The sequence below is a fragment of the Camelus dromedarius genome, chromosome 14 (assembly GCF_036321535.1).
Source record: "Camelus dromedarius isolate mCamDro1 chromosome 14, mCamDro1.pat, whole genome shotgun sequence".
NCBI classification, from domain to species: domain Eukaryota; kingdom Metazoa; phylum Chordata; class Mammalia; order Artiodactyla; family Camelidae; genus Camelus; species Camelus dromedarius.
The window spans coordinates 23131794-23153448 of record NC_087449.1 but is presented as its reverse complement, the minus strand read 5'-3'; the positions used below and the strand labels follow the sequence as shown (position 1 = coordinate 23153448).

The following is a 21655-nucleotide window of genomic DNA, read 5'->3' as shown; positions in this document are numbered from 1 at the left end:
CGTACGAAAGAAACGGAGGGACGGGTTAAGGGCACGGCCTTTCTCGTATATACACGTTTTTCCAAATATATAAAATTGCCTCCAGAATATCTTTGTACTCCCTAGGAAACCACAAATTTTATTTTTCATTGCAAACTCAAACTTCTCTGCCAAGCGTGCCTATCCTGAGCATAGCAGAAGGGTAACCGTCCGGAGCCTGCAGGGCACCTCCCCGGGTTCGGGGAGCCTGAATTTGTGTCTACAGCCCCCGAGCCGCCCCAGCGCGGGAGTTTCGAGGGGAGCCCGGGGACAGCTGCGGTGTCACGTGGGGAGGCCGCGCGGGGACCGGCGCCTGGGGCTCGAGTGCCCCCGGGAAGCCGGCGCCAAAGGGCTGCATCCGCAGAGCCCAAACCTGGGCGTTCATTAGCGCCTCGCTGGGAGAGGAGCTCGCCAGCCCGCCCGAGCGGGAACAGGTGTCCGTCCGGGTGGCGGCGCCCGGGCCCCTGCGGGCGGGCGGGAGGGAGGGGCTGGCGCGCCCGTGCGCGGAGGCCCGAGGGGGAGGTTCCCGCGAGGTGGTTCTTCGGCTCCTCCTCGGCGCTCAGGTTTCCTCTTCCCGCCCGCCGGCTGCCGGCTGCGGCGCCGCCTCCCTCCTCCCTCACTCCCCGCGGCTGGGCCCGCTCTGCGGCCTCGGCCCGCCTCGCCCCCGCCCAGGCCTCCTCCCGCTCGCTCTCTCCCTTCCCCTCGAGCCTCCGAGGAGCCCGCAGCCGCGGGGCGCCCGGGAAGATGGCGGCGGCGGGAGGCGGCGGCGGCGAGGGGGGCGCAAGCCCGGGCGGCGCGGCGGGGCCGGGGTCGGGGCGGCGCGGACCCGGCCCCTCCGCCGAGGCGCAGGACGACGCCCGGGGCCCCGCGCCCGCCGCGCTGCACCCCGAGGAGGTCGCCGTGCGGCTGCAGCGGATGCGCCGGGAGCTGAGCAACCGCAGGAAAATCCTGGTGAAAAACCTGCCTCAGGACAGCAACTGCCAGGTACCGGCACGGGCTGCGAGGCGACGCGTCCCGGGGGCTACGGGGCGGGAGCTTCAGGGGGAAGCTGCCCCCGAGGTGTCCAGGCTGGTGCCAGGCGCCTGGGAGCGGTCCTGGGGAGGAGGGGGTCGTGCAGAGTTAGAAGAACGGTCCGTGGCTTTGAAGAGCCCTCCGGGTTTCTGAGCCTGCGGTCACCCCGCGAGGGTGGTACTTTAGGAAACTGAGTCTCGGACAGGCGACGGGAATTGGCTCGTCCAAGGTCACAGGAAAGTCCGGCTCGCGCTTTCCTTCCCCTGTGGTCAGGGGCGTGTGTGTGGGTGGGTGGGAGGGAGGGGTCTGGGGAGTAGTCGTGGACAAAGAGGTGAAAGAGGGTGGAGGTGAGCTGTGGGGCACAGATTTGGGGGGGCCAGGTCTCGGGAACACTTGGAGACGGGCGGGGGGTCCCGCGGGGTCCTCGGGACTTGGGTGTGCCATGGGGGGCGGGGTCACGGCAGAGCTAGGAGTGAGTTTTGCTGTCGCAAAAGCACTTGACCAAGTTTGTATGAAAAAACTCTGCCCCCTCAGTTTGCTGAGGCCCTGGAGTAGAGAGGTTATCGCTGCGCTGTGGGGAGCCTTGCAGCCCTCTTCTGCCATGCCAAGTCCAGGAGGATTTGTTACTCAGAGACTCCGAGGAGACTTAAAGATAGGCTACGCTGTCTTTGATCCTGATTAACTGTTGCTTTAGGATTAAAAACTCTTTATCTGACTTTTTTTCCCCCTCCTTGATTGCCAAATTAACATGCTCATTGTAGGAAAGTTAGAAAATACAAAGAAGCGCAAAGGGGGGAAATAGAAACCACCTTTTTTTCTGATACATAAAGATAACCATTTTTAACGTGGGGTGTTAGCTTTCTTTTCCTGTGCGTGTATACACATATGTACGTAGTTTTGTTTTATCCCCCCCCCAAAAGAGAATTTCTTTGATTCTTCAGGGTTTCTTAGTTGCCTAGATGTTCACGTGTGTTTTACAAATAACTGCTATTTATACACTTTGTGGGGGTAGGGAAGGTAGTCTCTCCTAGTTTGCAGATTTGGGGCAATTCCTGCAGTTCATCCTGTGGCAGGATGCATGGAATTGCAGTAGGGTTGTCTATTGATAACCGCAGCAGTTCTTCCATAAAATCCACAAAATAACAAGACCAATGCTTCGTTACTATGTAATTAGACCTTACAGAGCCACTCACAGTAAATGTGAGCATATAACCTTATAACTCATATACGTGAGGGCTGTTTTGTCTCAAAAAGCAATATAAAGTCTCTGTCAGTATTTGTACATCTCATCTCTCTTTGAATGCTTTCCATCATTGTCCACTTCCCATCAGGCAGGTAGTATTTTGTGATGCTGCCTGTAAGAACACCTGCAATGGGCTCATTTCATAGAAGCAACTTTCCGCTGCCCACACAAATATGGCAAATAGACAGCAAGTGAGCTCGGAAGAGGGAGGCTTGGGAAAGGCAGATGGCATTTTTTAAAAAAACTGAAGAAATAACAGCTCTGTGTGTAATCTAGAAGAGAGACGGAGAAGTGTCTTGGTTTCCTTTGTAGAATGTCACCTATTTTTCTTATGTTTCCTTACATTAATTCTAAAAATATTTAGACCAAAAATTTTTGATGGTTCTGTATATTCCTGCTTTGCTGTTGGTAACTTTTTCATCTTCCTTCTCAAGAGACTTGAAAAAATATATCAAATGGTCTAATAAAAGGAACAGTTTTAATTACCTGTTGTTAAGGATGGAGAGAGGTTTTATGAGAATTACACTCGTGTATTTTTGAGGTATTCTTTCTCTTATGAATTTATGTTTTGCCTAAATTTTAGGATTTTCTGTAAGATAGCAAGCATAAACTATCACGTAAGATTAGTATAAGATTTGTATGTTTAGATGAGTCTTTTACTGCCAAGTAATCTTAAATTTTTATGGTAAGTTAAATTTTTATGCCACATTTGTTTTGAGAGCTGAAAAGTTTCATCTATGAGCAAAAAAAAAAAAAAAAAAAAAAAAAAAAGTTGCTAGGACCTAGAGACTAGTTTCCAGACGTGCTAGTGTTTATTTTTCTCTATTATGATTTCTATAATAAAGTGTTAGTTTAAGGATTTCTGATGATATAGTTTTAAATTCAAAACAGATAAACATTTGATTATAGATAACATTTAAGTAGTGTTTTTTTTCTTACCATCTTCTATACTTGTACCTTTCCTAAGCTTTCTGATCACAGTCATAGCTATTAGTGGTCCATGTTACATAAATAAATAGAACAGACCAAAATATGCTAATTTCTAAAAGCAATTAAAAGACAGTCTTTTCTTTAGATTATTTAGATAGAGAATTACTTTTTTTATTAGTCAAATAAAGTTAACATTTATTTGATCCATTTCTCAAGTTGTAATATTTTCATAAATATGTTCTGCAAGAATTTTTTTATATTTTATTTTTCATTTCCCTTAATTCTGTTTTTTTCTTAGTGGCCGCATTTTACTGTCAACTTACTAGTGAAGGATTAACTTTAATTTTATTTTACATCTTTTAGCCAGTATCACCTGGCTACATATTCTCCTTTTGAAATGACTAACATGGTTAAAAAAAAAACAAAAAAAAAACTACTTTTTGTTCAGTCTCTAAGTAATCAGATATTTTAAATACCCAGCTTCTTGTTTTTTCGTTTTTTTTTTTTTTTAGGAACAGTCTATGTTTATTCATTCATTTTTTCTGGAATATCACATTAAAGGTCAAGGTCATTCCTAACTCTGATTCTCAAACTATAGTTATGTTTCTAGAAAAGCTATGTTAGTAATTGATCAGTAGGAACCCAGTAATTTTTTCTTAATATTTTGAAAGCATGGATATTTTCTTTATTAAACATAGTTTGCATAAATTTTACTCAAATTTTGTTTAATTTTTGGTATCACAAATATATAATAGCTTTACACTTCCTATGATTAGAAGACACACTGAGAGTGTCATTTATAAGTGGAAGCTTTTAAGGATACAAATATCAAATAACTTACAGTAGTAATAATACTAGCTCTAAAAAAACCCCAAAGACCTTCATACTAATAAGCTCTCAAAAGCTGTCTCATTGAATCATTACTGTGCTGTCAGTCAGGTGCTGTCTGGTCGGCATGGTATGCTTTCTGGAATCCTCCTAGCCCAGCTTTCTCGTAGCCTCAATTCTGGTTCATATCCTTTCCATCGCTTGCACAGACTATTACAACTTTTCTTTTGGTCACCTACCCTCATTATTTTCCTGTGTCTTATGTTTTAGCCCATCCTGCTTACTGCTTCCCTGAGAGAGCTTCAAATCTGATCATGTCACTTCTGCTTAAAACAATACAAAAGCAAAAACAAACAGAAACCTTTGGCTCCATGTTCCCAGCACTGCTTCTCAGACTTTTCCTCAAATTATCCCTCATTTGTCTCTTTTCCTCAAATTTTAAGCTGTAGCAAACCTGAGTTAGCTTACTGCAGGACAAATTGTTTGGAGAGTGAATTGTCTTCATGTTCTGTCTGGAAAATTCATATGAATTTTATGTTCCAGTAAAATTGGGTTTAATTTAAAAACAGTGACAAACTTTTTAAACTCCCCTCTAAATTTTTTTTCATAAACTTGACACTTAGAGAAGATGTACCATGTTTATCCTATGATTTTCCATACTCCTGTATTACCATGGAGTATTCAGACCTCACTTTGAGAAGCACGACATAATAGGGTAGAAATCTAAGGTTCTAGGCTTTTGTGACTTGACCCCTGCCTGCATCTCCAGTCTCATTTCTTATTAGTCCTGCATTGGATTCTACTTTAATTTTTTAAAGCTACCTAGCTCCTTGAATACTTCTTGCCACTGTGACTTGGTATTTGTAGTTGTCTTTGAATGTTAGTGTTTTGTAATGTAATTGTAGCAATTAATTTATCATGAATAATATTTATAATAATTACTGTAATGACAATGAATAATAATGCTGCTGTGAACACTGGTTCTTATTTAGAATAGCCATGTATCTGTGTGTGTCTATATGTGTGAAGTCTTTTGCAACTCTGAATTTAGAATTTTGATTAAGGTAAGGCCCTAATGTGTTTTTTATTGTATTTCTATAAATTGTTTGTATTTTATGGTTAACCTGATTCTGCTTCAGTAGCACTGTTACTGGGAGAAATGGAGAAAACAGTGGCTTTTATTTCCTATACCGTTTGAGTTCACTCAGTTTTTTTCTTACATAGTGTATGTATGTACATGTATTTTGTTTTTGTTGTGTTTATTTTAAAATCTAAAAGATTTTATTGTGTAATTAGAAGAAAATGTGGAGTGCTTAGGGCCAATAGCCAGGATCAGCAAATAGAAGAAACAGTCTATTGTCTGACTGGGTATTATTAACTTTCATTTCAAAGTCTCTACTATGGAAGTTAATTGAGAAGCTTGATGGTTAATTCATAGAGGCTCAATTGAAAGCATAGTATTATCAACTAAGCACTTTTTAGAATAACAAGCCACCAAATATTAGGAAATTCTGGTTGATCTTTTTTAAGCTACTTATTCTCATTTTTCTTTTATATTAGTCAAAAACCAATAGAATTTTCTCACATGCTTTGTGTTAGCTGTGGGATTTAAAAATGTACCTTATTTATTTTCTCTGACAATGTATTCAGTAATTGTTGCCTCTTTCTAAACTGGGGCTATTATTCACCGCTTTTTCCTGATGGTCCTGGGATGTTTTCACATTATGAAATTATTTTTTTCTTATTGAGAATGTCATTTTCCTTCCTTCCAAAAGTTACTTTCATGGTGTAGTTTTTACTACTTTAAAGTTATTTATTACATTTTCTTTTTCAACTTGGTTAATCAATTGAATTGTGGGTTCTATGCCTTCTATTATCCTATTCCCTGTGTAACAAGGGTGCTGAAAGCTGCTAAAGGAATATAATTCTAGATTTCTGGGACACCGCTGGCTTGGTAAATTCCTAGTCTTGGCAGAAACTCTTAAAAAGTGTCTCAGCAATACTTGTTCTTGCTCTGAAAACACATTTGAGAAGAGGAGTACTTTGTGGTTAGCATCACAATGCTGAGTGTTAACAAGCAGTCCAAAGACATCTCAGGTGATTTACAGACCATTTCCTAATTAATGAATGGGTTGTGCTTATAAATTACTTTTGGGCTTCCACCATGTTTTCTTGTAGAAAGAATATGGTAGATGGTATTTAGTTTTGCCAGTTGGCATTTTAATATTTAAGCCATGATGCTTGTAAAGTGTAAGATTACTCTAAATAGTACAATTAACATCTGATTGGCTCTGTGTGGGAGCGGAGACTCCCATCTTCAAGTCATTGATGGGTGCACCTGTGTCTTGTGTCAGATGCTCAAGAAAGAGCTGTGTTTAAGGGAACTGCTCTTTAAATAAACAAGATTCAGAAGATCAGGGAAGCATTAAATGAGGTCAACTCTGGTGAAAGGCTGTTGCTGCCAAAGGGGCCCCTTCACTAACCCCCTCAGTTTTGTCTCCTGATTCTTCTGTTTGCATTTATCTTCCCTACCTGGCAGGCAGTGGCCCTTAGGAGTTCCCTGGGCCCATTTCTCATCTGTGGGCAAAAAGCTCTGTTTAGCTCTACTTAGCCCAGCTGAAACAGGCAAATAAAGGAATGTTAAAACATAAGTAAAGAAAACAAATATTCTATAAATTGAAAGACCTTTAATAGCTTATTAGTAGCCCTGGCTTTGTTTCTATTTCATTTGCCTAAAGAGGCAGTTGCCTTACTGTCAGGGGATAGTGTACAGTGAGTCGGTCATAAATGAGAAGTGGGAAGATCAGGCCACCCAGAACACCTGTCTGTATTATATGTTTTGGTTCATGATTATCTGTGGGGCATCGTCCTTGGTTGCTGTGTACTAACTACCTTCCGTTTGTTCCTCCAGACCTATCCCCACCCTTCTCACCTGCTTTGTGTCCTGGGAGGCTCACTGTGTTGTGGATTGCACTAACAAGGCTCTCTCATCCTCTGGTTTCTGATCGTTTGGTCAGAGCCACTCATGGGAGATCAAAGGGCAGAGGAGAGAGAGATGGGAGCATTTGTTCACCCAGCTCCCTGTCTACCAGGTTTCTGTGGCTTGGCTGTTTTCTCTTTCAAAGGTCACAGCTTCTTTCCAGTGGATCTGTCCATGCAGTTAAGCTCTCTGGGTTGTTGTCATTGTTCCCCTTCCCTTCCTAGGCCTAGGGGTTGCAGGGGACTTTCGCTAACTATGGGCTTTCTTCAAGCCTTTGTAGATAGTCTGTTTAAAAACTTCTCTCCACTTACTAGTTTTTGAACGTGCCATCTGTTTCTTGCTGAGACCTCTTACGCTATTGCCTGCTCAGTCTCCGTGCTTCCTCTCTTGTAATAGCACCCAGATTTTCCTTTGAGGACCTACCCCTCCTTCATTATTTATTAATTGTTTGGGTTTACTCTCTGTCCCCATCCACAGAGGTGACATAAACCAACAAACAGGAGTCTTCCCTTTTGCCATTGGAATTGGTTAAAAGATGGGCAATAACCTGGACTTAAGCTAGTCAGTACATGGTAGTCCCTTGGCCCTAGTGATTATTTCAACCTACTATGATAAAGAAGCTTAGGACTTTTGTTTGGTTGTTTAAGTAATTCTTTCTTCCCATGGGATTTGAATGCAGAGACATATTGCTCTGATTGTAGCTGACAGTCTGAGGACAGAGCAGACATCCAAAGGAGGACTGACCTGAAAAATAGAAGGGGAGAGAGAGAGAGAGAAAAAGTTGAGAAGCTGAGCTGGAAACCTGATCAAGCTATATCTGAAGCTTGACCTACCTCTGGACATCTTAGTTATGCAAGCCACTAAATTCCCTTTATTTTTCATTGTTTCAAGTTGAGTCTTCTGTTACTACCAACCAGTAGTATCCCAAATAATATAAAATCTTAATTTAAAAACACATAAATCTTAGTATTGGAAAGGGATGGTTAAATACCTTTCATCCATCCCTTTTGCTTATTACACAAATCCAGTTTACAGAGTCCTAAACACATGGGTGCTAGCACATTTTCAACACCTTTAGTTTCAAAGAAATCACTGCTTTGTAAGGTATCCTGCTCCACCTTCAGATGGCTTTTGTTGTTTCTTATTTATATTAAATATAGAAAATTTATTTCCCCCAAATTTTAATTTCTTGATCCAACTTCTTCCCTCCAGTAACACAGAGAATTTATGGTATTCTTTTTTCTTTTTTTTTTTAAATGTATAACTTCACTTCCTTCATACCAGTACCTTTTAGGGTATGAGTTCAAGTTTCTTCACCATCTTATATTTCTCTGAACATACACTACTATCATTTTGTCATCGCATCCCTTAATATGTGGCACCCAAAATTGAGTATGCTGGTCTAGTTGAGATCTTCCTGTAATCCCTCTGCCCGAGCAAATTTCCCTTTTCTCTGGATTTCTGTAGTAATATTAACGTCTGTGTATTGGGTGCCAACTGTTGCCAGGCACTGTACGTTGTGCTTCATTTGCTCTATATTTAATCCTTTTTTCAAGGCTGTAAGATTAGAATACTTTATTCCCATTTTATTGATAAGGAAACAGAGATGCAAAATTGATGTCAAGCAATTTGCCCAAAGTCATTCAGCTGATTGGTTGCAGAGTGGAGAAAACGAATGTTTTTTTTGATTCCAAAGCTCATATTCTTATCACACACATTATGATTGTAATTCCCCTCCACACGTACACTGTATTGTGTTTCAAAGGACAGGGGTTATGTGATACTTAACTTTGTGTCATCAGTGTTTAATCTAGAACCTGACACATTGTTCCAAGGGAAATTTAAAACAGAAGGAGACTACCCACGTATTTGTTCTAAAATGCTGTACTTCTGTTAATGCATCTGACACATGGCAGGTTTTCAAGATTATCTTGTAAGATGAACACATTTTGCACTGTTAAGACTGTTAGCTTTTTGGCAGCGAACTTCATTCATAGGTAATTATTCAATCAATCAACTGTTTATGGCTTATGAATAAGTTGAAAGCTATAAACCCTCTCTCCAGAAAAGTGCTTATATGCTTAGGCGCACCGAAATTTACACATAATTTCAAGGGGTTATGGATCTTTTGTGACTTACCCCAATCTCCCCCTGGGGGACTTACGATCTAGGCTGAGAAGCCGATGTGATTTTGATCATGTCTTTAGGACTTCACCTGAGTGTGGACCACTTGCGTAGATCCAAAACTGCTGTTTCAGAAGAGTTCTCATCAAAAACTTCTGTGGGCCATGGTTACGCATAGGTGAGATGATCTTCCATCTGGGCAAGAATGTGAATCAGCCTCCTTAATTTTCATTGCAGAAAAGACACCTGTGTTACATCATGGTTGATGTAAAAGCTCATGGTTCTCTGGTCCCGCGGCAGTACTGACACTCACAGTGTGCTGGCACAGAGTGGATGTGCAAACATTTTTTCCTTAGAGTCCAGGATATTACAGTGTAGTATTTCCCACTTAACGTGTGTTAAAGGTCAAAGAGTAATATAAAGAACGTGTCTCTTTAAAACGTATCAAGACTATTCACAATAAGCATTTGTTGCTAAGAAAAGTTTCTCTTTTTTGTTAGGTTTGTGAGTCTCTAACTTACTGTGAGCCCCTAAACTTGGTGCTTAATTTTGTGCTTACTTACTGTCATTATCTTTAGATTTCCTTTGTCCCTATGCTTGTACATTTCCTTTGTGTGTTTGAAGCTTTCTGTTAAACATTTGTTACCACCTGAATGCCAAAATAGCGTTAGAATTCACTGCATTTGTTGGAGCCTGCATTTGTACTCCTATTCTTTGCCTCATTTCCTGCCATTCCCTTTCACCCAGCCCCACCTCGCTCTACTCTCCTTGGCCCCAATCAGTTTTTATATCTTTCCTCTGTGATTATCTGCTTTCAGTTCCCAGCTTGCCTTATTTCCTGGACTTTGGATCTCCTATTACTCTCAAGTTCAGCTGCTTGCTTTTGATTCCAGGTTAGCCTCCATCTTTCTGACTTTATACCTCATTGGGTTTTTGTATCCTGATCTAGAGTAGAAGTATTGGCAATAAACAAGAACATGTGAATCTGGGACTTTTTTTTTTTTTTTAATTGAAGTACCATCAGTTACACTGTGTCCATTTCTGGTGTACAGCACAGTGTCCCAGTCATGTGTATACATATGTGTATTCATTTTCATATTTTTTCACTAAAGGTTACTACAGCAGAAACTTTTTTTTAGTCTGTTTTTGTGTATAGTGGCTAGCATTTGTAAATCTCAAACTCCCGAATTTATCCCTTCCCACCCTGGGACATTTTAAATTTTGAAGTGATCTCAAACTTACAGAAAAGTTGTAAGTACAGTACAAAGAACTTTTTTCCTGGGCTGTTTGAGAGTGAGTGCTGACCTAACTCTCTGCCAGCCTGAGTACTTTATTGTGTATTTCTTACAAATATGGACTTTCTCTAGCATAAGCACATCACAACCATCAGACTCAAAATACTGCCATCTAACCTTCAGATCATGTTTAAGTTCTGCCGGTAACATCTTTTATAGTGAAAGGATACAATTCAGAATCACATATTGCATTTAGTTGTTGTCTTTAGTCTTCTTCAGTGTGAAGTAACTTGACTTTTACAACCTTGACCCTTTTGAAAATTACAGGCCAGTTACTTTTATAGAGTGTCCTTCAATTTGGACATTTTTTATAGTTAGATTAATTCTGCATAATTAGATCCAAGTTATGTATCCTTGGCAGGAATATCCCAGGGTGGTGCACGTTTTAGATGTGTCCCATTGTTGATGAAGTTAACTTTGATCACTCTGACTGACTTTTATTAAAGTGACATCAGCCAGGCTTCTCCATGCAAGGTCTTTCTCTTTGTAATTCATGAGAATTTTGAGAGGAGATATAATTAAGACTGTAAACATTCTACAGGCACACTTTGCTTTAGTGTTCTTTGCTTCATTTGTGCTGCACAAATACTGCGTTTTTTACTAATTGAAGATTTGTGGCAATCTTGCATCAAGCAAGTCGGCACCATTTTTCCAACAGTCTTTGCTCACTTTGTCTCTTTGTCACATTTTGGTAGTTCTCACAGTATTTCAAACTTGTTCATTATTATGTTTGTTATGGTGATCTGTGATCAGTGATCTTTGATGTTACTACTGCAAAAAGAGTATCACACTGAAAGCTCAGATGATGGATAGCAATTTTTTAGCAATAAAGTATCTTTTAATTAAGGTATGTACTTTGAGACATAATGTTTTTGCACTTACGAGACTCCAGTATAGTGTAAATGTAACTTTCATATGCATTAGGAAACCAAAAAAAAATGTATGTGACTTGCTTCATTTCAATATTTGCTTTATTGTAGTGGTCTGGAACTGAACCTACAATATCGCTGCAGGTGTTCAGTTTACTCATTTATTACTTTATATACAAGACAAACTCTTGGTTTCCTGTGTTGTTCGATGGGTTATACTTTATTACTATCATTACTTATTTTGATGCTTTAATTGTTTTACACTTGGGCAGTGGGATCTCCTTCAAGCTGGCTCCTATGTCCTCTTTTTACATAAACTTTTTATTTTGGAATAATTTTGGATTTACAAAAGAAGTTATAAAGATAGTATGCAGAATTCCTGTATATTCTTTACCCAGTTTCCCCTAATATTACATCTTATATAACCAAGGTACATTAGTCAAGATTAAGAAATTAACATTGATACATCATTACTAACTGAACTGCAGACTGTTTGGATTTCACTCGTGTTTTCAATTATGTCTTTTTCCTGTTCCAGGATCCAATCCAGGGGACCACACTGCATTTAGTCATCACGTCTCCTTAGTCTCTGTTCTGCACCAGTTTCTCAGTCTTTCCTTGTTTTTCATGACGTTTATAGTTTAGTCCGGAATTTTTTAGAATGCACCTTAATTCCAATTTGGAAGATGTTTTTTTTCGTGAGAGATTAGGGTTATGGAATTTTGGGAGGAATTCCACAGAGGTGAAGTCCACTAATGATTATATCATTTCAGGGGGGACATGATGTTAACATGACTAACCACTGGTGATGTTAACCTTAATCATCTGCTTGAGATGATGTCTGCCACATCACTCCTCTGTAAAGATACTATTTTTCCCATTCACTAGTCCTTGGAAATAAGTCACTAATTCCAGTATACACTTAAGGGAAGAGTCCTATGTCCTTTTTTAAAAAAATTATTACAGTATTAATAATTATATTAGTTTCAGATATACAACAATGTATTAACTCAATATTTTTCTAGATTATACTCCATTTAGAGTTATTATAAAACATTGGCTGTATTCCTGTGTTATGTATTACAGTATCTTGTTTTATACATAGTACTTTGTACCTCTTAATCCACTACCCCTATTGTGCCCTTCCCAACTCCCTCTCCCCACTAGTAACCACTAGTTTATTTTCTGTATCTGTGAGTCTGTTTCTGTTTTGTTATATTCATCCATTAGTTTCATTTATATTCCACATATGAAAAGGATAACATACAGTATTTTTCTGACTTATTTCCTTAAGCATAGCATCCTCTAGGTCCAACCATGTTGCAAATGGCAGAATTTCATTATTTTTTATGGCTGGTATTCCACTGTATATGTATGTACACACCACATCTTCTTTATCCATTCATCTTTTGATGGACACTCAGGTTGCTTCTGTATCTTGGCTATTGGTCCTGTATACTTTTGACATGTCCTCATCATTCACTGAGCACTTCCTTTGCTTTTGACACAATTAGATGTTGCAGCTTATTTTGTACTTTCTGTGCTTTAGTCCTTGAATCAGCCATTTCATGAAGGCACCTGTTATAGACTGAATGCTTGTGTTCCCCCAAATTCATATGTTGAAGCCCTAACCCCCAATGTGGCTATATTTGGAGATGGCATCTCTATGGAAGTAATTAAAGTTAAAGGAGATCATTAGTGTGGAGTGCTGATCTGATAGGATTAATGCCATTGAAGAAAAGGCACCAGAGAGCTCTCTCTCTGTTGTGTGTCTCACCCCCCTACACACACCTCAATGTGTGCAAGCACCAAGGAAAGGCCGTGTGATGACACAGTGAGAAGGTGGCTGTCTGCAAGCCAGGAAGATTTCAGTAGAGACCAAATCAACTAGAACCTGGATCTTAGAATTCTAACATCCAGAACCATGAGAAAATACGTTTCTGTTGTCTGTGATATTCTGCTAGGGCAGCCCTAGAGGACTGTTACAGAGCCTAATTTCTTCTAGGGGAAAGTACTGTTAGGAAGCCAAGACCTGGGAGCTGGTTTTACTCACTACCATTGAGATGCCACTGCTATCTGTTCCCCTTAGTAGGCAGAGCTAGAGAATGTGTGAGTGTATGTATGTGTGCACACACGTATATGTACACCTACATCTACCTGTAGGAAGCAGTGAGTTCATACTCACACATCAGATTGTAGCCTGACACCATAGAGTTCCTTCTGGTTTTCTCCCATTCCATATTCATTACTTTTTTTCCTTTCAGTGAGAAACCTGGTGTTCATTATCCTTAATATATTTACCTATTTGAACAATCCTCTTCTAAGTAATGAATCTCCCATCACCACTGCAGATGTCTGTCCCCTCCCCCTTGCAGATGCCCACCTCATCCAGCATAGGCTCCCTCCTCCTCCACTGGGCAGCGACACTTACCTGAGTTCTGACATTCTGTGCTGGGTTTTCCTGCTGTGTGGGTGTCCTCCTCACTTTGCTTGCACTCTGAAACCTGAGACATTAAATAAGGTATTTTGTGTAAAATATATGGGTAAGTGTACAGTAAGTGAGATCTATTATTAGGGGTAGCTGTGGTAGCAGATTTTGGAAATGGCCCTGCAAGATTTTTAATCCATGGAACTGTGAATGTGACGAAGTATCACATGTGTGATTGTTACATGACAAAAGGGGAGTTTTGCAGATGTAATTAAGATTACTAATCAGTTGATTGAAGGTTATTGGAACGGAGATTATCCAGGTGGGCCATATCTAATCATACTAGCCCTTTAAAAGCAGAGTTTTCTGTGACTAGTAGCAGAGGGAGAAGTCTGATGATTTGAAGCACAAGAAGGATTTGACGCTCTGTTGCTGGGTTTGAAGATGGAGTGGGCCATGTATGAGGATTTTAGAGCTGTTTCTAGGAGTGGAGAGTGGTCCCCAGCTGATGACAGCAAGAAAACGGAGACTTCCATTCTACAACCACAAGAAACTGAATTCTGCTAACTGCCTTAATGAGTGGAAGTGCCTTCTTCCTTAGAGCCTCTAGATAAGAGTCCAGTCTGCCTAAGACCTTGATTTTGGCCTTGAGAGATCCTAAGCAGAGAACTCACTTGAGCATGGCTGGAATTTTGACACACAGAAGTGAGAGATAATAAATGGGCATTGTTTTAAGCAGTTTAATTTGTGCTAATTTGTTGCACAGCAATGGAAAATGAATACAGTGGTACATCCAGGAAATAATTTGAGAGAAAAAACATTTGTGTCAGGGAAAAGGAGATTGTGGTTATGTATGGTTATTATTTGGGAGAGATAAATCCATCCCCTGGGGATATCTGCAAACAAAAACTGCTCAAGGAGAACCTCTTATGGCTAGATGTATAATATTAATTTGAGATATGTTGAATATTTTCTTTTAAGTGAATTAGGTATTAGGTTAGTGTAAAGAGTATTTTCAATTTTTTTCCTTTTTGTGTACTTGAAATATATTGGTTTATGTTCAGATTATAAAATAATCTTAGAAAAAAATACTGTATTGGAGTTGATAAAAGCAACCTGTAGAAATAAATATTCATGCATTTAACAGACATTCAAGGTCTGCTTTTTGCCAGATGTTGGAGACCTTTCTGCAAACAAGGCAGATATATGGTATTTACTATTACTAAGCCTACAGTCTAATGAAGATACAGGTATATGAGCAGTTAAAATACAGATGACAAGCACTGTAAGTGTTATGATGGAGGAAGTAGAAAATACTGTGGGAACACAGAAGAAAGATGTCTACTCCACACTTGGGAGATTCAGAAAGGCTTCTTAGAGAAACTCATTTAAGCTGAAACTCAGGAAGAGAGAAGTTAACTAGGGGAAGGGAAAGAAAGAAAGAGGTGAGGAATATTCATAGTAGTAGTAACAAGATACAACAAGTCCTAAAGAAAAGAAAAAGCATGACCAATAATTAGCGTACCGTGGCCGAGGCACAGCATTTGAGAGAGGTTCTGGTTCAGTATAAGATCAGCACATTAAGCAGGACCAGATGATTATAAGCCATATAAAAGAATTTGGGTTTTAAGGGAAATGAAGATACGTTGAAATATTTAAACAAAGGGAGTGATGCATTCAGATTTCTAGCTGTCAAAGAGTGAGATTATGTTGTTTTTATTTTTATCTTTCAAATTGGGTTCTTACTCTGGTCTCTGTCCTAAGGTTAGGAAGTTAGTGATGCAGTAAGCATGAAGAATGTGCTGAGATTGAATAGTTCATAGATTTTAATTTTATATTGGTGATACTTGAGATGCTGTGTGTGTGTGTGTGTGTGTGTGTGTGTGTGTGTGTAATAGTAGTTCACTGTGTTTGCCCCAGAGTCTGTCAACCTGGCTTTGAATCCCAAATTCACTACCTACTGTCTATGTAAGTCCCTTCTCTAGGGTTCAACATCCTCAGCTTCAGAATCTGGATAATAACCTCTAACTTTAAAATCCAGATCATGGGGTTGTTAGGGTTAAGCAAGATTATTTCAATAAAGTGCCTGGGATAAAGTCATCATTGAGAAGATTATTGCTATTATATAACTAATAAAAAGCTGAATGTTTATTAATTTTTTTTAGGCCAAGTCAAAATGTTCCTTGGCAAAAAGTTGGTATTCAAATGAACTTACCAACAAAACAGCTGCATTGAAAGCTGTTAAATATTTAGCCAAGTTAAAATTGACACCGCATTTACTCAGCCAGTATCACAAAAGGTATCATATGATGGGCTTTGTCTTGGGCCAAAAAAAAGTATTACCTGGTGTGGAACATTCAAATGAAGTTGTAGGCAAGCAGTTATAGGTTATAGCATATATAGGTATGGAGCCAAGGAGAGAAATTTGAGGTGGAAATGAAGAATTTGGAGATCACTGGCATGAAGATGGAACTTAAGTCATCTCAATAGATGCAGAAAGAGCATTTGATAAAATTTGATAAAATTTAGCACCCATTCATAATAAAAACTCATAGCAAACAGGAAAGAAGTTCCTCAAACTTAAAGATTATCTAGGAAAAACAAAAGCAATCATATTCAATGGTGAAATATTGAAAAATTTCCCGTGAGATTACAGGCAATACCAGTATCACTTCTGTTCAAGATTGCACTGGACATTGTGGCTAATATAATATGCTTAACTCCAGCTGTCTAAAAACTGATAAGTGAAAGAAAAAATTTTAAAACTGTTTAAAGACAAAATATCTTTATGACCTTGGTCAGGAAAGGATTTCATAAGGCACAAAAAGAACAAATTGTAAAGGGAAAAATTGATAATTTTGGCTTCATTAAATGAAAAACCTCTCTTTATCAGAAGTACCCACAAATAAACAAAATGACAGACCACTTACTAGGGGAATACATTTATAATATGCTTCCCCAGAGGATTAGTATCCAGAGTATTAAAAACAAAAACAGAAAACTTACATGTCAATAAAAGACAAACACAATAGAAAAATGGGCAGTAGAGATAAGTAAATGTTTATCAGAAGAGGAAGTAAACAAATGGTAAATAAATATGAAAAGATACCTGTATCAGAATTCTTCTGTAAAGCAGATTATGTATAATATTTATGTTAATATATATTTATACAATACATATATAGAGAAAAGTTGATTGACTGATTGTGGGAACTGGCTAGACTAAAATCTGTTAGGCCAGCCAGCAGCTAGAAACTCAGGCGGGTGTTGATGTACAGTCATGAGAAAGGATTGCTTCTCCAGAATACCTCAATTTTCATGCTGAAGGCCTTCAACTGATTAGATGAGGCCCACCCACATTGTCTAAGGTGATCTCCTTCACTTAGAGTAAACTGATTGTAGATATTAACCGTATCTGTAAAATACCATTACAGCAACACCTAAATTAGGGTTTAAGTAAGTAACTGGATTCTGGAGCTAAGTTCACACAGAAAACTAACCAGCACAATGCTTTATTAATCAAGGGGATACAAATCGAGTACAACATGGTATGATTTTATATCCACTAAATTGACAAAATTTAAGAATCTGATGAGACCAAGCATTGTAAGGACTCTCACATACTGTTAATGGGAATGTAGACCTTTACAATCATTCTGGTAAAGAAGTTGGCACTTTCTTGTAAAGGTGATCATTTACATGTGTACAGCCCAGGAGTTTCACTCTTTCAGAAACTTTTGCACATGAACACCAGGAGATACATAAAATTTACAAGAAGGCTGTAGTAGTTTTAAAAACATATATTGAAAGAAAAATATATATATATAAATAGAAAAATAGCAACAACCTGGAAACAAGTCAAATATTCACTGATAGAAAAATAGATCTGTAAATCATACTGTAATCACTGAATGGAATATTAAACAGTACTGAATAAATAATAGCCATGTTGCTCATGAATGAATTTTAAAAACAGAGTATTGAATATAAAAAGTAGGGCACAGAAGGTTAAAAATAGCATAATACCGTTTTTATAAAGCTCAGGAACAAGTAAGCTAAAATGACATTGTTTGGAATTACAAACCTATGTGAGAACACCAGCTATGGGGGATGGGCGAGTGAGGGAAGGCATAGTATGACAGAAAAGCGTTGCCAGTGTTCTAGTCTTTAAGTTTGCTGGAGCTCCTGTGTGCTTATTTCATTATTATGCCCCATAATATGTGTTACAGATAATCCTGTTGTATTATCAAATCACTTAAAATTTTAAAAGAAAATAAATAAAACTTTTTTTATTCCAAAAAAAAAGTGGAAGAGTGCTTTAAAAAAAGTAAAAGAAGAGTGCTTTATCTACGAAAGCCTTTTTTTTAAGCACGTAAGTCTGCAGTGGGCTTAGAAGACCCCAAAGTCTATAACAGAACTATTCCAACAGTTAGGACATCACGAATGCTGTAAGAGAAATGCTTGCACTGAGTAGGATGTTGGACTATATGATCTCAAAGATTTCCTTTGAGCCCGGATTCTCGATGCCTCTTCTCTTATATGATTCAAGTTTAAGACTTAGGCTGGGTTTCATTCAGGAAGAAGTCCAGACCAGCTGGAACAATGCTTACTTAACTTTTGGAAGGTTAGTTGACTGATTGCTTTGACTTGAAGGCTATTGAACTTCTCCCCAGGGAATGATGGTGAATCTGGTCTGGAAATAGGTTTCTAAAGCTATCTAATAATAATCAGTTTTGATGAACTCATGTTACTGTAAGAAGTTGGTAAATGATATTGCCAGAGGACAAAGTGTTATCATCAGAATTGCTGTCTCGTTCCTTAAAATTAGCTTGTAAGTTAATAGAAATGTCCTAAAGCGAGATTACTACAGGGAGGCATAATTTTAGTCCTTTCGGTTTTGTGTGGTGGAGCAGAGTAGAATTTTGGCAAATGGTTGTTAGGGCTCTCTTTCAGGTTTTAAGTTTTTAATTTGGCCAACTTGCTGAGGCTCAAATTGAGGGGTGACCCACTTTTGCCTGGGTCAAAACAATGAGGGCATGGAGAAAAATAATTGTTTTTTTCTTTGCAGGGAGCTTTGAAAAGTTTCCCAGTTGGCAAAATGTGTATTCCACATCTGATACATAGGAAAGCTATGTTTAGAATTATGGGTGTCTTAAAAATAAAATCCCTAAGTTGCAAAATGCATCTTTGAAAGCTTCAGATCTCTCTCAGGTGGTTCTGTCAGCTAAATGAGAAACATAATATGTCATTTGTTTATGAGTACTTGATAATATGAAGAGCAGTATCATGTTTTCTTTATCTGGCATTTGACAGCTGTTAACTAGTGAAATGAGAGATTAGAGTCTGTGCAAGTAAAAGCATACACTGGATCCTTCAAACAAAACTGTGTCACCTTCTGTATAAAGTATTAAATTAGCCGATTGGCAAGATGTGTGTGGTATGCTGTTGAGAGAGTTATGTTTTATTACAAAGAATACACTATCTGTCTTTTAAGTCCAAGGAAACGTTGAAGCTTGCAAGATTAAAAAATTACCATGGTAATATATAAATAAATCTGTATCTATTCATCATAGTAGTATATAATTCATCAAACAGTATTTTATAGAATTGGTAATTTAAAACTTTTCTAATACTGTCTTAGTAATAAAGAATATAAAGTTACCAACTTTATCTTATCTTTCTTTTATCATAGATGACTGTCTTTTTTCCCACCCAGCACTGTTTCTATACCTTGCCTATTATATCACTCTTACCCCCACCCCTTCCATTGGGTTAAAAGAAAATATTTCTCAACTTGTAACTGTTCTCTTATTTTCCGTTTCCATATGATCACTTCTTAGGGCATTGATGGTATTGCTTTTGTAACTATTAGTGGTGATGCACTATTTTTAGTTAATCCTGGAGGGAATAAGGCAGTATAGCACAGAGGTGAAGAGTGTGGTCCTTGGAACCGGACCCACTGGTGAATCTACACTCAGCAAATGGCTAAGTATAAGACTTTGGCAAGTCACTTGAATTTGCTCAGCTCTGGTTTCCTGCTTTTTAATAAAAAGGGTGAGTTCAGTGCTCTGGTGCCTAGTAAAAGCTAGATGATGTTAACTGTCGTAACTATGGCAGTAATAAGAATGATTATTATTGAATTAATTAATTTAGATTGCAGACAACATTCTAGCACTTATGTCTGTTTAGTTTATTCATTTGCAATATAGAGTAGGTTGGCTGTACCTCTCTGATCTGGAGTCCAAATGTCCACTTATGTGATAGTCCAATTTCTTTAAAAAAATAATAACTACATCTGTCAGTAAAATTTTCAAGGCCAAATATATCAAGTCAATGACAAAATAAGTTATATTCACTTTAATGTATATTTGAGTGCCTAGCATATGCAAAGCAATGTGGATAGTATACAAATATATAAAATACAGTTCCTGTATTTGAGTATTATCAACTTAATAGAAAGGTTTGGGGAAAAACAGATGAAATACACTATACTTTCCCAGCTGAATGGTAGTTACGATATCAGAATTTAAAAGTTCAGACTGGATTATTAATAGAAGCTGAACAAATAAGACAGCTGGTTTAAAAATCTTGGGGAGCCAAGAAATAAATTGGACTACATACTATACCTTGATGGTTGTTCCTTATTTCATACCCAGGAATCTCTGAATTAGGTTTATAATTTCTATCTCTTTGTTCTACATGCTGGTGCTACAACCATCGACAAGTGTAATACTTGTTAAAAACTCAGAATGTAGTACACAAGTAGAAATGTTGAATATGATTTCTGTAAGAGAGGCATAAATAAAGTATGACCATTGCTAGAGGTGGGAGGGGTGACATTCTGTGGAAAAGAATTTTAAAAAGCTTCGTGGAAGAACATTTGAGCTGGGATTTCAAAGGATCCATGGGATTTCAGGTGAAGTTTGAGAGCTGCAGTGGTGTGTTTGGCCCATGCTGTGTCAAGGTATCAGCGTAAATTTAAAATGAGGACTGTGTATTTTCCACTAACTGCATTTCTGTGTGTATTGAGCTCATGTTTTGTCTCTTTCAGGAAGTTCATGATTTATTACAAGACTATGAGTTAAAATATTGTTATGTGGACAGAAATAAGCGAACAGGTAAGATTTCAGTTCTCAGCACCTGATTTTATTTTAATTCTACATGTCGTCATTAGAGATCAGATTAGCTTCATGTCTTTTTTAAATCACTATGTTATACATCTGAAACTAATATCATATTGTAAATCAACTATACCTCAATAAAAAATAAGCCAGAAAGTGAAGTTGCACTGGTTTTTAAAATTATACATAAAATAATATAATGTTACTAGAGCTTTATGAATTTTTATAATGAATGTTCTAATGTTACAACGTTATAATGAGTGTTTTTGATCTGCTTAGTATCTTTCAGTTTTTAATAATATTGCTGTATGGACTTAGTGACTAGATTATGTGATTGGACCTTGAGTTATACAAATTGGGGAAATTGTTTAATTATTCGGTGTGTTAGTTTTATATCTGAGATTAAAAGTCTGAACTAGATTATCTTCTTTGTGTACATATGATATGTAAATGTTCAAAAACATCTCTCTGAGATGACTTAAAAAATAAGGAAATGTGTGGAGGGTGTTCGAACAGTCATATACAGGCAGACTCCCAAGTTAGCAAATACTTCATAGAAATATTTTATGTTTTTAAAATATTTTTTTATAAGGGATAGATGAAATAGGTGAAGGGGGTCAAAAGGTACAAACTTCCAGTTATTAAAAAAAAAAGTCTTGGGGATGTAATTTATAAGGATGACTATAGTTAATAATAGTGTGTTGCATCCTTGAATGTTGCTGAGAGAGTAGATCTTAAGAGTTCTCATTCCAAGAAAAAATTTTTAGCTGTGTATGGAGACAGGTGTTAACTAGACTTATTGTGGGGA

General features: G+C 38.3%; 1 protein-coding gene across 2 annotated transcripts in view; it reads left to right on the top strand.

Annotated features, from left to right (window-relative positions):
• Window positions 1-619: 619 nt before the first annotated feature.
• RAVER2 (ribonucleoprotein, PTB binding 2) overlaps window positions 620-21655 on the top strand; it is a 98226-nt gene continuing 77190 nt past the window's right edge. For both annotated transcript variants that reach the window (XM_031465306.2, XM_031465305.2), the window contains exons 1-2: window positions 620-1002; window positions 20778-20844. In XM_031465306.2, coding sequence (XP_031321166.2) covers window positions 763-1002; window positions 20778-20844 — 307 coding nt within the window. In that variant the 5' untranslated portion in view covers window positions 620-762. The remainder of the gene's footprint in view (window positions 1003-20777; window positions 20845-21655) is intronic.